General features: G+C 31.3%; 1 protein-coding gene across 1 annotated transcript; it reads right to left on the reverse strand.

The window, feature by feature from the left end:
* Positions 1 to 11,320: 11,320 nt before the first annotated feature.
* LOC132949610 (proteoglycan 4-like) lies at positions 11,321 to 12,049 on the reverse strand. The gene has a single exon (XM_061020624.1). It carries the CDS (start codon positions 12,047 to 12,049, stop codon positions 11,321 to 11,323), a length of 729 nt encoding a protein of 242 aa, XP_060876607.1.
* Positions 12,050 to 14,808: the final 2,759 nt, after the last annotated feature.

The following is a 14,808-nucleotide window of genomic DNA, read 5'->3' on the forward strand; positions in this document are numbered from 1 at the left end:
TCCCACATATAAAACAATTTTAGACCATACCAACAACGATTTTCTAATTATGGGGAATATGATAGCTTTATATGGAAGAAGCAAGGACATTTATATAGCAAGACTTAAATTATTATTAACTTGCTTTAAAGTAGAGGGTGATATCCCTGCTGTTAAATATGTTAATGCTGTATGTAATGTCACAAAAATAATTTATAGTTTTTTAAATACTGCTCCTAGCTCTGTCCAATATATCAATTGTTCAAAGAATTGCACAAATAAAAAAATACTGCCATCACCATCAATAATTTTGAAGAAAACAAATTTAAGTAGATTACCTGACATCAGAAAACTTCTCCTGAATTACGTTAAAAAGAAATCAGAACCATGTTATAATAAGGAATGCAAAGGCTTCAAAACCACGTATCGGGTACTGCAAAGTCATTTATTCATTGAAGCTGACTATTTGTATGGAAATGAAGGCAATGACAAAACATTAGTAGATTTTCCAGAGCATATAAATATCGAAAACACAGAGTAAGTTATAATTCTATAAAAATAGTATTTGATTAGGTTCTATAAGTAACTATTCATTGAATTTTAAACTTTTACACTTATAATTTATTGAAGTAAACAATTTTGAGTTTACACAAGTAATAATAAAATAAATAAATATATACGAAGGGAAAACTTTAAGAAATGACACAAGGTTAGAATAATATTATTATATATTATTATTGTTATATGATAATTTGTATCAGAAAACTATAAATATATTTTATAGCTAATTATTAGTTATAATAATGATAATAATATAATAAAAATTCATTGTAGTTTATATAGTTAATTTTAATTGAAAAAATATATTTAAATTTAAGAGCTATTTACAATGATTAAAAAAAATAATTTAAATAGAGATGAGATATCAACATTTCAAAGACTTAAGACGATTAATTTGTCATCTAAAATAGTAAATATATTAGTAATGACTAAAGAATATTATTTTTATTCTATCTGAAAAATGTTTAAAAACATTTAAAAAAAATTGTCTGCAATATTCACAACCAAAACTTTTTTTGAAAAAGTGTAAGGGCCAACTTCACGGCGGTGAACAGTAATCATACTTTCTTACACCGACCGATAATCTGTGGAATAAAAAATTATAGCATTTATATTATTTGTAAAAATTATTGAACTACACAATTTATGAAAATGAAATGTTTTATGTGTATTACAGTGAGCATTAATACAATTTGTTTGCTTATTAAAAATTCTATCAAAAAGTATTTGAGTACCTACCTTGTATTTAATAAGCTGATAAAAAATAGTATTTAAAATATTCCCCAAAAATAATTTAATAAAAATATTATGATCAAACCTAACAACCTAACCTAACATATTATGAAGGGTAATTAATCTACTATAACTATATAATATCATAAGATTTAGAACAAGATAGTCATAATACTGTTTACGAGGTGCAAATAAATAATATATTGATTATGTCAAAATAGTGTTAATATTTTTTTTTTTTAATGTCCTAGTTTAATTTGTTGTAGAAATAATATGACTCTCTGAATGTGCAAATTATGATTTCGCTATCATTACTAACTCGTTAAAATACGTAAAGAAATCAAATTTTTCAATAAACGTGGCAGTAAAGTTCAGTGTTGTGCGTTTGCGTATAAACCTAAAATCGCAACTTCGGAATGATTTTGATTCCAAAATAATAATTTCTGGAAATATAATATGCACCATTGTTCTTAACTTGTTGAAATTCATATGTTTCAAAAAAAAATAACGCTGGATAATAAGTTATAACTTATAAAATGAATTTATTCAAAATATTAAATTTCTTTTGTTTGTATCGTAATATTATGAAGGTAGCTACTTACGCGGTTTATAAAAGAAAGTCTTATTTTCTTGTACACAAATGTTATTAAGGTTCTGGGGGAATCTATTAACCCTCACCCACCTTTAATTTCACCCCTGACACAGATAAACGGCCGGAGTAAGTATGTAAGGTTACTGTTTGTAGAGTTCGTATTATATACATAGGTGTCATGTAAAATATTTATATTTATAATTGTTACATGTGCTAATAGGCAATGTTAAATTTATTGTAAGTAACTACTTTATATTTATGTGTATGGATCAAAATATACGCTTGTGGGGAGGGCGGGACCACTGTAACTTCCAGTTTAATGTAAAGTGTGTAGTACGAAAAAATTATATTTTAGCCTCTGGCATATGCTACATATCCAAGGATCACGTTATCAAAATAACTAACATTTTCTAGATTTTAATTTACCTAGCAAAACTATCTAAAATCTACAGATTTATTAAGATCAAAAGCAGATGGCATTTTAGATAAAATTACTGTTTGTGTTAGTTGTTACAATTATTTTTTAGTTTTTGTACAAGTCAATTACGACAACCTGTGCATGTTTTTGTACTAATAAAAGAACAATAATTTATTCGTTTGTTTTTGTTTGATTTAACCCTGAACACTACATTCTATTTGTTGCGCTGTTACATAGATATACCTACGAGATCGATTTTTTTGGTAAACAAGGTAGTTATTGTTGAGATACCTAGGTATATTTAGGCTTAAGTAGAAGACAGTGTTTTCGAAAATGAGAGTACCATGTAGGTATACATATGTTTGTTTAAACATATATCACACGCATATTTACACGTATAAACGCAAAAGCGAGCAACAATAAATAAAATTCTAGACGGCAGAATAATATAATATTATATATAATTATATTTAATTTTCATACATTTTAATATAATTCTTCATAATTTGGTAGTACGCTATAAGTAAGTCTCCTTTTAAATTGAATGCATTATTATTGACATTAAATATAATTTTGTTTATTTGATATTAATAATAATATAAATAATAATCGTGCATTTATAATTTTATTAGTATATTTCATAATATTGCTTATTAAAAATACAATCAAAAAGTATTTGAGTACCTACCTAGTATTTAATAAACTGATAAAAAATAGTATTTAAAATATTCCCTGGGTAATAAGTTATAAAGTGAATTTATTCAAAATATTAAATTGATTTCACTTGTATTATAATATAATGAAGGTACCTACACGGTTTATAAAAGAAAGTCTAATTTTCTTGAATACAAATGTTGTTGAAATATACAATTGACATTAGTAGTCAAACTTGACACATGTGTACAATTTAGTGTCTAGTTATACGAGTATACGACTCACTCTCATTACGGATGTAACACGACCTCGGTGCATAGATATAGAGCATTTGAAGTATGTAATACTCACTTGCACAGGCGCCGTCGTACAGTGCGTATACGGTGTGTGTATGTACTGTAACAGTTAAATAGTCCAGTTGTACGTTATTATATATTATACTTATACATAATCATATTGTCGTGTTATTATTCATTTATACTTATACTGAAGTCATTAATCCAGCCAGCGTTAAACTCAACAAATGTTATAAAGGTTCAAAAAAAAAAATATATATAAAATTGTATTCCACAGATTAGCAGTCGGTGTAAGAATGTAATATTTACTGTTCGACTGGTTAGGTAAGACTCCTACTATATTGTTACAATTACATATGAAAAAAATTATAAATTCTTAATCACAGTTTTTATTTATAAGCATTTAAAGATTGAATCTTGACGAAATACAGGAAATCCACGAAAATTAGCAAACAATTTAAAATTAAGAATTCATAAAAATAACAAGATTATTCATAAGTTTGTCTATCTTTATCAATCAAAAATATCTTTACGAGCAATTCGAATTAAATTTTTATGAGTGTTTGAAATTCATATTTTTACAATATTGGATAATCACTCGATTTCTCGTGTAGTGGTTTTGTTATTTTATTGTTATTCAAAAACGAATAACTGTAGATACATGACAATAATTTTACTCATTGTTTGTGTTAGCATTTTCTATACACCATACAATTTTGAATATATGTTGACTCAATTTGGTCTGTTTACGGACATTATCAGTTTTCAATTTTTTTAGTTTTATTTTGCATAAATATCAATCAAATTCTATTTGTTGGTTAAAAAAGCGTGAAAACTTAATGCAAGGTTCCTAATATGTACAATAATAAAAACTACAATATCAGTTGAAAAATATTAAAAATGCATAGGCACAATTTTTTTTAAAGCATTTAAAGTTCAAATTTTGACAAAATTTATCAAATTTATCAACTTTAATAATTAGCCTGTGTTTTTTTAGGTAAAAATTATTTTGGTGTACTGTCGCCCCGTGTTTTTTTTCAGGTAAAAATGATTGACGTTAACCATACTAGGTCCGAATAAAAATATACATATGATATTTTTGAGAACCATTTGGCATTACCCAGAGGATAATATGGGTAGACGATTCTCATTAACCACCAAAAATCATGTACATTTTCGTATTATTATTCATAGTATGAAATTCGTTACATAAATGTTAAATTGTGTAAAAATGTAAGGAATATGTTAAAAGTTATAAGTAAAATGTATTTGCATATTAAACTATGTCATGCTTACCTATTTTATTTTCTTGGTCAAATTTATCGGGCCAAGTTTACAACCGACCTTTTTTATTAGCTATATTAAATTTCCGGACCGGGTTTACGTTCTCTCTATAGTAAGCAATGTTGTATTTTGGAGTTAATTTTTCCTAGAATCCGTGATTTTTTTCCGGGTATTTTTATTTTGCGATTCGCCGTCTGTATATTACAATTCAGTGCATTTACTGCATTTACATTTTACTGTAAAATTATGTATAATAAATAATAATCGTACCAATATACCCACATAAATCATTTTGTTGTAATGTAATCTGTACTCTATGGATAAGGACAAATAGAAATGAACTACTTTATGTTTATATGTATGGATCAAAATATATACTTTGGGGGGAGGGGACCACCGTAACTCCCAGTTTAATGTACAGTCTGTAGTATGAAAAAAATTATATTTTAGCCTCAGGCTAAAATATAATTTACATACCATACATACCAATATAATTTACATATTTATATGTTACATACCCAAGGATATTTTTGAGAAATATTTTTAAATGTTATCTAAATATTGATTTTCCTTAGAATTTCAAGTACATTAAAATAGTATGAAATATGCATGAATATCATGAAAATTGTTCAAATAACTATTCTAATATTTCCTAAAATATGCAAAAATATGCTTAACAAACTTTGTATGAATAAAACTTTGAGTTTTACAAATTCTATGAATCAGAATTTGAATAAATTAAATATTAAAGGAAAATTATCATACTTAAAAAATCACACTGTATGTTGTAAAACTTTATGTATAACTTATATCTTAGTAATACTGAATAATGACTTCAATATTCAGCACTTAATGATCGATTTTTAGTGGATAAGTAGTTATTCTTATACTATACTTAAAACACAAATACTTCAAAGAATGTGTACAATCAGTTAGCTTAGGTTAGGTTAGTCTTTCGAATATTGCCGGACTATATTATACTCTATTAATATTGTATTTTAATTATATCATAAGTTTAACACTTAAGGTATGTACAATTTTAAATTGTTATCTTCTGAGGATGAGACGTAAATGGATACTGTGTATATTGTAAAGAAATTTGGTGTAAGTAGAATATAAATAAAACGAGATGATTTGTATTTGTTTAAATAATCAAAAGTAAGGATTTCACACTAATTAGACCATACGTGGTATGATAATTTAATGCAATGTTTAAATTTGAGTTTTGAATAAATAATGCCCAATGATAGAATGAAAGTTTGTGTGTCTTCGATGTTCAATGGTGTAGGTCTTGTTTACAGCTCCTTGCAGAGAAGCATCGTGTCCGTAGAGCACTCTGCTTGTGGGCTTGAAGTTTAGATGTTGACGTGCGTCTTAAAATCCGTACTTTAACGAATATTTATTGGTATATATTATTGTTAAGATAAGCACATATTACTTGTGCTTGTGATTTGCATAAGAAATGTATGTATTTGTGACTTTATGTTCTTGTAACTTGGAGTACTTTGGTCTGTATGCTTAATGTTTCTATTATTATTTGTGTATCAATATTATATTAAGTTTTGTGGGTATGTAGAATTGGATGCTGGCTAGGTGATCAGTCTGGAATGTGTAGTTGTTTTAATTGCTTTGTTATTGGAGACGATTGCGTCATGTGGTACATATCCGTATAGTTTTTTTTATATCTGTTTTGAGACGTTGGATTCCATTTATGGGCATCATAATGCGTTGATGACTGTGAATTATAATATTATATTGATACTAATGAAGAGTTTTATTTTTGAACTGCGTATCATTTCCTAATTTCCCACCAGTGATTCTTCTGCGTAATGATGAAAAATTATATTAACATTTATGAAAATGAAATATAATTATATATAGGTAATAATATATTTTACTGCTGTGTGGAATTGATTTTATTTATTGGTCTGAAGCCTGAAGTCTGTATACCTAAGTTTACCGAGACAGCACAACAAATAAAAATGTAGTTTTCAGGGTTAAATCACACACGAATAAATTATTGTTGTTTAATCGGTACAAAAACACTCATATAAAACTAAAACATATTTGTGGCAAGAGTACTCTAGTACTCTACCTATTAACCACACGTTATAAAATTTTCTCAGACTATTGCCGAATTATAGTCCAAATAGTCCAACAAATTGTAAAAAGAAATGAGATTGCAAAACATTTTAATCGTTTCATTTATTACTTATAATATATCATTATTTTTACTTTTATTCTGTCTTAAAAATGTACCAAAAAAAAATATAAATAATCTCACCAAATTTAAATATATTTAAAACGATGAGAACCGATGGTAAAAAGTACATATATAATATAATAATATGTTAGTTTTCACATCAGTCGAACAGTAATATAACAAGAATGTTGATTAACCGACTGTTAATCTGTGGAGTAAAATTATATATATATTTTTTTTTTGTAAAAATTATTGAATTATAAAATGTATGAAAAAAATTAACTATTTGAATTTAGTGATCACTAATACAATTTAATGTTTATTAATAGTGTTGAATAAAATACTTTTAAAAAGTATTTGAGTACCTGCCTAGTATTCAATAAACTATTAAAAATATTCACCATAAATAATTTTTCTAATGTATTTCTAATTTAAGTTTTAAATATAATTTATTTTTACAATTAGTAGGTCCCTAGATTTTAATCACCGACATATTATGGGTTTTTTTTATTATCAAACATCTACCCCAATCCGCCTTTGAAAGCATGTATAAAATGCTATTCGTGCAAAGTTTCAACACTAATCGATCAATAACTTACACCAAGGCCGGGCAAGTATATGATTTATTTTAACTCAGTTAAATTAAATTAATATGCACCAATAACAAAAAAATTAAAAAAAGTTAATTTGTTTATACAACGCTAGCGTACTTAATATTTTTCCAACCCAAAACTTAATTATAGGATATAGTGTTAATACTTCATACAGTATTTCCATATGAGTTAGATTCAAATGATATAAATATTTAACTTTAAACAATTTACGATACATATTTTTTGACATGAAAACGAAATATACTGAAATAGTGAAATATTATACAATTAAAAGCAAAATAAATTAACTTAACTTACTTCTTAAAATGAAAAATTAACTCGTTAAATTCACGTTAATTAAAAAAGAAATATTAGTAAGTTAACAGTTAAGTTAATGAAAAGCCAAAAGTAACTATTTAATTTAAAAAGTTAAAATAAAATAAACTTTTAACTTAACTTTAACTTTTAAACTCGTTAATGCCCACCCTTGCTTAAACGGTCGGTGTAAGCCTCTGTGGCAGGGGTGAAATCAAGGGTGGGTGAGGGTAAATAGATCCCCCAGAACCTTTATAAAATTTGTGTACATGAAAATTAGTCTTTCTTTTATAAACCGTGTAAGTATCTAGCTTCATTATATTATAATACAAACAAAATGAATTTAATATTTTTAATAAATTCACTTTATAACTTATTACACAGCTTTTTTTTTTTTATGCGAGTGTTTTTGTGCTTATAAAACAATAATAATTTATTCTTGTGTGATTTAACCCTTAAAACTACATTTTTATTTGTTGTGCTGTCTGATTAAACATAGGTGTACAGACTTCAGGCTTCAGACCAATAAAAAAAAAATCAATTCTACACGGCAGAAAAATAAATTATTACCAATTTATAAATATATTTAATTTTCATAAATTGTAATATAATTTTTCATCATTACGTGGAAGGATCATTTGTGGAATGAAAAGGCTCCTGAGACTCGTATATCGTTATAATAGCAGTTAAAAAATATTAAAAATACATTACCATAATTTTTTTTTAAAAGCATTTAAGGTTCGAATTTTGACAAAATTTATCAAATTTATTAATGTAATAATGATTTTGTTGTTAAAAATGTATAAAATGTTCCACTTTTATAGCTAAGGATTGGAAATGTATTATATTTTATTTACTTTATTCACAATAATATCATTAAATATACTTGGTAATATATTAATGTCATAAACTGACTCAACGGTTTCTTTTAGAATCATTTTTCTTATACAATAATATTATATCATTGAATTATTTGGCTGTGTATTGTCTACCAGCATCGACAAATCTGTTGCCTGTTTTTGCACTTTTTTTTTTGTTCTGTTATTAAAGCGACCCTAATTATAAATTTTTGTATCCGCTTGCATTATAGCACATTATTATCTGTTACTATTGTGCTTGAAGTACTCTGAAATATTAAGTCTTTACTTAATTTCTATTATTATTCTCGCCGTCAAACTTGGCGGCCGGTTAATGTCAACGTTGGTGCCATCAGTAGTTGCTGCGTAAGTCCACCAGCAACGTAGGTATATACGTTGTGTTAGAGGCCACCCATGTCTTCCTGGTCGACTTCTGCCTACAGCGTCACTCCACCACATATCAAGATGTCATAAGTATTAAGTTAGTTTAATTATTATCCTATGTTTTTGTGAGCTCTGTGGTACTTGCACCAAACCGAGTCAACCACAGAAACCCCCTCCCCATAACTAGCCTGCACCATCATCATTCCTTCGGTAGGTCTTTCCTATCCTCGCTGTTATCGTCGTCGTGCGAAGAATTGCCTACCAGTCAAGCATCAGAAGAGGGCACATATGGTAGCCGTCCAGTGCAATATTAGGCGTTAGTGGTGACATAGTCAAAAACATAAATCGTTCTCGGGCATCACCGAATGTCCCTACGGGTATGGGCGTAACTAGGATTGAATAGTTACAGGGGCTAAAGTACTACAAAATCAAAGTGTAAAATACTCGTGGGGGGAAAGCGGTCCCACATCGTCCTTATAAGATTCACTGTAATTTAGTTGTTACAAAAAGTCCGCTAAAACCAAAATTTATTATACACCATAATTTTTTAAGTCATCTTCGTTCTAAGCACTTGGTACTTTATTTTTTTAATTTGAATATACTGAACATTTTGATAATTGTATAAAAATCGAACGTATTTATGCATAACGTATACGTACATAAAAATAAAAATAACGGCTCGCGGCTGTGACAGTCTGTAATAGTGCCTACCTACTTTGCCGTCTGCACAGAGAGTGTGACAGACGCACAGTAATTGAGAACTGAGAATTGGAAAATAAAATGATTATATAATAATAGTATTCAACCACTGTACAAAAGGGTGATACAACTTATGTAGGTAATACGAATACGAATACGGTACACGGGCACCAGCTATTTAAAGGTAATAAAATAATATATCAATAACGCCCCGTTATATAGGGGCTTGAAGCTAATATGCAATAAGCATTTAAGCTATTACTCTATAACATAAACACATTTAATCCATGAAAACTATGACCAATTACGATCAATTCGTACTTGGTACATACATACACAATTTCAATTATTGAATATCATATTTAATAATATAATAATTTCTTATTTAAAACATTTTTTTTTTTGTAACGATTAAAAACAATAATATACTATTATTATTATTATTATTATTATTATAATATTATTTTTTAACTAAAAGTTTATAAAATGTTAAATTTTTATATCTAAGGATTGATAATTTAAAACAGGCTACAACGTAAGTAGGTTATTTTATAACCGAAAAATCTAAAAATATAATAGACATTTTTATTTTATAGTTATTTTATGTTCAAATTTTTACGAGACTACATACTAAGTAACTTATAGTAGTTTATACCTACCTATAGTACTTATCCATATGAGTAAACTAAAAATAAAAGGAATAAAGTTTTGGGGAGGTATTGTCTTATCAAACTTACTATATTGTAAAACTCCGGTAGTCCTAACAAATATTTGAGCCCCCTCCCCGAAAAAAACCTGGCTACAGCACTATACCAGTTAAGCATGAAAATACGACGGTGATGTCAGAATTTGGAGGTCAGACTTAGTTTTAAACTTTTAAAGTTTTAGTTAATTGAAGTATATTGTGTTTTCATACACACCCGGCGTGGTCACTCGCTCGGACAATATTAAAATCAATAACATCCTTCCACTTTGAATGAATTCTTAACTTAATAAAATACGTAAATTTACCAACTTTTAAGGAAATAACTTTCGAAATAATGATTTCAGCAAATTGCGTTTTGTAAAATTGTTCTTAAGTCTTAATTTGTTGAAATATGAATGTTTCAAAATAATCTAAAAAAAATGCTAGGTAGCTGGGTAATATAAAACCAATTATATTTGACGCGGCTACGACGGTGGTGGCGAGTGATCCGCGGTGAGCCGGTCGTTGGTTGTGTGTGTGGATGGCACTCGTTCGTTTAATAAACACAATTCAGATGGTGGAGATTTGCTTTTATTCTATCCCGTACGGGATGCACGTATACATAAATATATATAACAAACAAAAAAGAATAATGGACGGCGAATTGTCTATGACGAAATATAGTTAGGTTTTTGTGGTCGTGGTACGTGCTCACGGCGCGTGGAAGGCTGTGGAAACGAACAGGGGTTTTTTCCAACTGGCGAGTTTACGACGGCCGGTACTCGTTCTACGCGACTCGCCTTCCCGTCCCACCTTGTGTCTTTGTGGCGCGGTGGGGGAGTTGGCGTTGTCGCGCTGTAGCCCGTAGTGGCGGTTGACGAAAAGTGTATACTGGTCGCTGCGGTACCTGTACTTTGTACTGGTGGCCGCTGCGTACCGCGTCATACTCCCCCGCCAAACCGTCACACGGGGTACACTTGTACCGGTGTCTGTATGCCATTATAGGACGGGGTGGCTTGTACTACCTCTGGCTTTCGTTTGAGGTAGACTTGCCCACGCCCGTGAGTGTTATTGGGGGTGTTTTGGGGACCCTACCGGAGTGTAGAAAGAATGATTCTCGTCCAACTCCGGCATCCCTTCGAACGCCACCAGCCAATCTGCCTCGGTTACTTCTACCGTGGCCTCCGATTGTTCTGGCGACTCCTGGCTGGTGGGTTGTCCCGGCTCCTCGGACTTGCCGTCCTTGGATGCCGGTTTGTCAACCTCCATCGGTGTTGGTTTGGTCGGAGGCGTGCCGGCTGCTTCCGGGTCTGAGGTTGGCGCGGGTTGCTTGGCAAGCCGACGTTGTTGGCTTGCCTCGCTTTCCCTGGCCTTCCTCTTTTCCTTCAGCTGTTGGAATTTCCGGCGGTTCCGTGCCTGCTGCGCCTCCGTCCTCACCCTTCCCGTTGGGCCGGGGAGTATCCCCGTTGGCCTGGGTACCGTTGCCGGCTCCGCAGGTGTTACGGGGGCAGGTGTCGTTCCTGGAGGTGGTGGCCTTGTCAGTAACGGTGTGCGGCTGCCGGGTGTTGTTGTTGATGGTGGTCGTTGTGGCCGCAACCTCCGCTGGATGTCCGTTGTACGGTCCACCCAGCCCCGGTTGTAGATGGCCGCCCGCACTGGGTCCTGCAGGAGTTGGCGGGTAGTCATCCTCGCGACCTGGGCGGCTGTTCGCGGCTCATCCTGGCCACCGGATACCAGCCCCAACCGTTGGATAAGATCGGCAACCTGCTGCCACTTCTCCTGCTGTTGGCCGGTCATGTTGTCTGTAAATGATTGTTATTACAGACAATTGTTTATTTAACGTTGGCCTATTGCCGAACTTCACTGGTGTGCCGGTGTTCGTGCTTGGTTTTATCACTACCTTTTTGCCTAAAATACGTTTCTCCCGCTCTACTCTCTCTTCCTGTGTTTTTTCGATGTGTACCGGCGCCGCTTTAGACAGTGCCCTATCTCCGGGTCTCTTGCACTCTCTGCTGAGGACAAGGTCCGCGGGTGGGTAGCATGTCTGTTCGTTACACCTTTTCCGTATCGAAAATAGGATTGAGGATCATTTCGTTTGACTCAAACTGTGGGCCGTTATCACTGAGACACACGCGGGGGTAACCAAAACGCGAAAAGAACTTGCGTTCTAACGTTTCGATTTTTGTTTTAGAGGTTGCTGTTCCTAAGGGTTAAGCCTCGGTCCACCTACTAAAACAGTCGGTTGCTACTAGTATGTACGATTGTCCCTTACCAGAACGTGGGTATGGGCCCATGAGATCGACGCTGATAACTTCCCATGGTTCACGGGGGGTTCTTGGTTGCATTGGGTCGTTTGGACGTGAGTTTAGTGGTTTCGTGCACGCACATACGTGGCACGCGCCGACATATAACCTGACGTCGTTTTTTTGATCTTCCCAATAGTACCGTTGTCGAACCGCCCGGTACGTCTCTTTCCAACCCGGATGTTTGGATAAGACGTGATCGTGACACCTCCAAATTGCATGTTGTGCTTTGGTTTTTGGTATCACGACGGGTGTGTGGGAGCCTACGTTTACGCGTAAGAGACCTTCGGAAAAAACGTATGCGTTTGTTCCCGATTTTGTGCTCCTAGTGTTCCGTGCTGGCCCGTCCCACCTGTGACCGGCGACTACTTCGCGGATTGTGGCGTCTTCGGACTGCCACTTTTCGAGAGTCGTCGCGGTGAGTGGTGTGTCGTCACTAACGTGGTTATCGAACATGGAAAATATTCGGTCAGATTCGAGGTCAACACTGGTTGTCGGCGTTGTGGGCGCCCCTACCAATTTTTCCTCAAGTCGATCTTCGTCTACGGGTGTGCCCGGTGCCGGATCACGGGATAACAAATCTGGTGCTTCGTTTTGTATTCCCGGGTAGTGTACCGTACTAAAATCTAAATTAGCTAGTTGTAGTGACCAACGTGTTAATTTTGAATTTTTGTCTTTAGCCCTGTGTAACCATGTTAGTGTCGAGTTGTCGGTTAGGAGTTCGAAACGTAGCTTTGATATCACTGACAAGTCCCAAATTTTTTATTATTTAACTTTTCTTCTAAACTATGATACATAGAAAGTTAGTTGATAACTCATTAAAAATGGATTATCAAGTAGATACTAAACATGGAATTAAAATTTTTTTTATAAAATTATTTAATTTTTCTCAGATAAAAAAAGTTTTTTTTTGCTAGATTTTCATTTAGCGAGGTAGATTTCCAAAACTGGAGAATGGATTTTGTTGTGTTGGGAAATATTTGGCAGTTGTTCTAAAAACTAAAAATTGCCCTAACAATTCTAAATAGTGCACTAAATTATTTTTATCTTAAATATCAAAGATATAAATTCTTATGTACATTTTAAACTTTTATATGATTGTAGAAAAGTTTTACAGACAGAAATTATCAATTAGACTAATTTTTTAATCTGAAAATTAACTATTTTATTTCTGTAGCTATAGTTTTAGAGTTAAGGTCATTTATTTATTATAAAAATCATATAAAACAAGTGTAAATTTTAAATTTAGAAATACTTCAAAATGTTCTAAAACTCTTTAAATGGAAAAATGACCTTAAATTCAAAATTTTCAAAAAGTTTTATGTACGTATTATAATCCCAACCTCAATTATTACAGTTGTAATATAAAATATCGCAAAATAGACTTTTTTTAAATTAAAAACAAAAACATTTTTTTTTTTTACAGATTGAATTTTATTACACTTGATTCGGAGTCAGAACTAAGAAGGTTGATTTTATAGATTATGAGATGTAGTGATGGGACCAAGTCAATACAGCAGTGTCAACAATGTTTTTTTATTTTTTTTATAAAAAAATTAAATGTTCATAGACGGCATACCTACAATAGCTACAACTTTTTTAAGTCAATGACTAAATGGCTAGAAATATTTAATTTTATAAATTACCTAAAAACCCAAAATTAAAAAACCAACGGTATCATTTTATCTATTAAAAATAATGTATTTGATAATTTAATTAAAATCAATGCTGTAAGATTAAGTTATAACTAAATATGTACGTATAATTCATAAATATTTTTAAATTCCTTGTCTATATGAAAGAAAATATGTCACAATAATACTTTATAACTAATAAGATAGTGAGACAAAAAATGTAAAAAGGAATATATTTTGCCTTCCCATTGACAAATTCCTGCTGACGCCCTTGCACCTGAGAGCATATTATTTTTTTTAAAACCATTGAATTATAAAATGTATGAAAATGAAATATATGCTCACAATGCACATAAATACATAATATATGTCGGTTAGTAAAATGTAGGTACTAATTGATAAAAATAAATAATATTTAATGCTTCAATTTAAAATAAATCAAAAAATTATTTTTTAAAGAATATTTTTAATACTAATTTTTGACAGTTTATTAAATTTAGGTTTACTGTAGGTATAATAGGTACTCAAATACTTTTTAAAAGTATTTTTATACAATAATGTGTCACTGTTAATAAGCAAACACATTGTATTAGTCCTCACTGTAATACACATAGATAAT

This window comes from Metopolophium dirhodum, chromosome 1 (assembly GCF_019925205.1).
Source record: "Metopolophium dirhodum isolate CAU chromosome 1, ASM1992520v1, whole genome shotgun sequence".
Taxonomy (NCBI): domain Eukaryota; kingdom Metazoa; phylum Arthropoda; class Insecta; order Hemiptera; family Aphididae; genus Metopolophium; species Metopolophium dirhodum.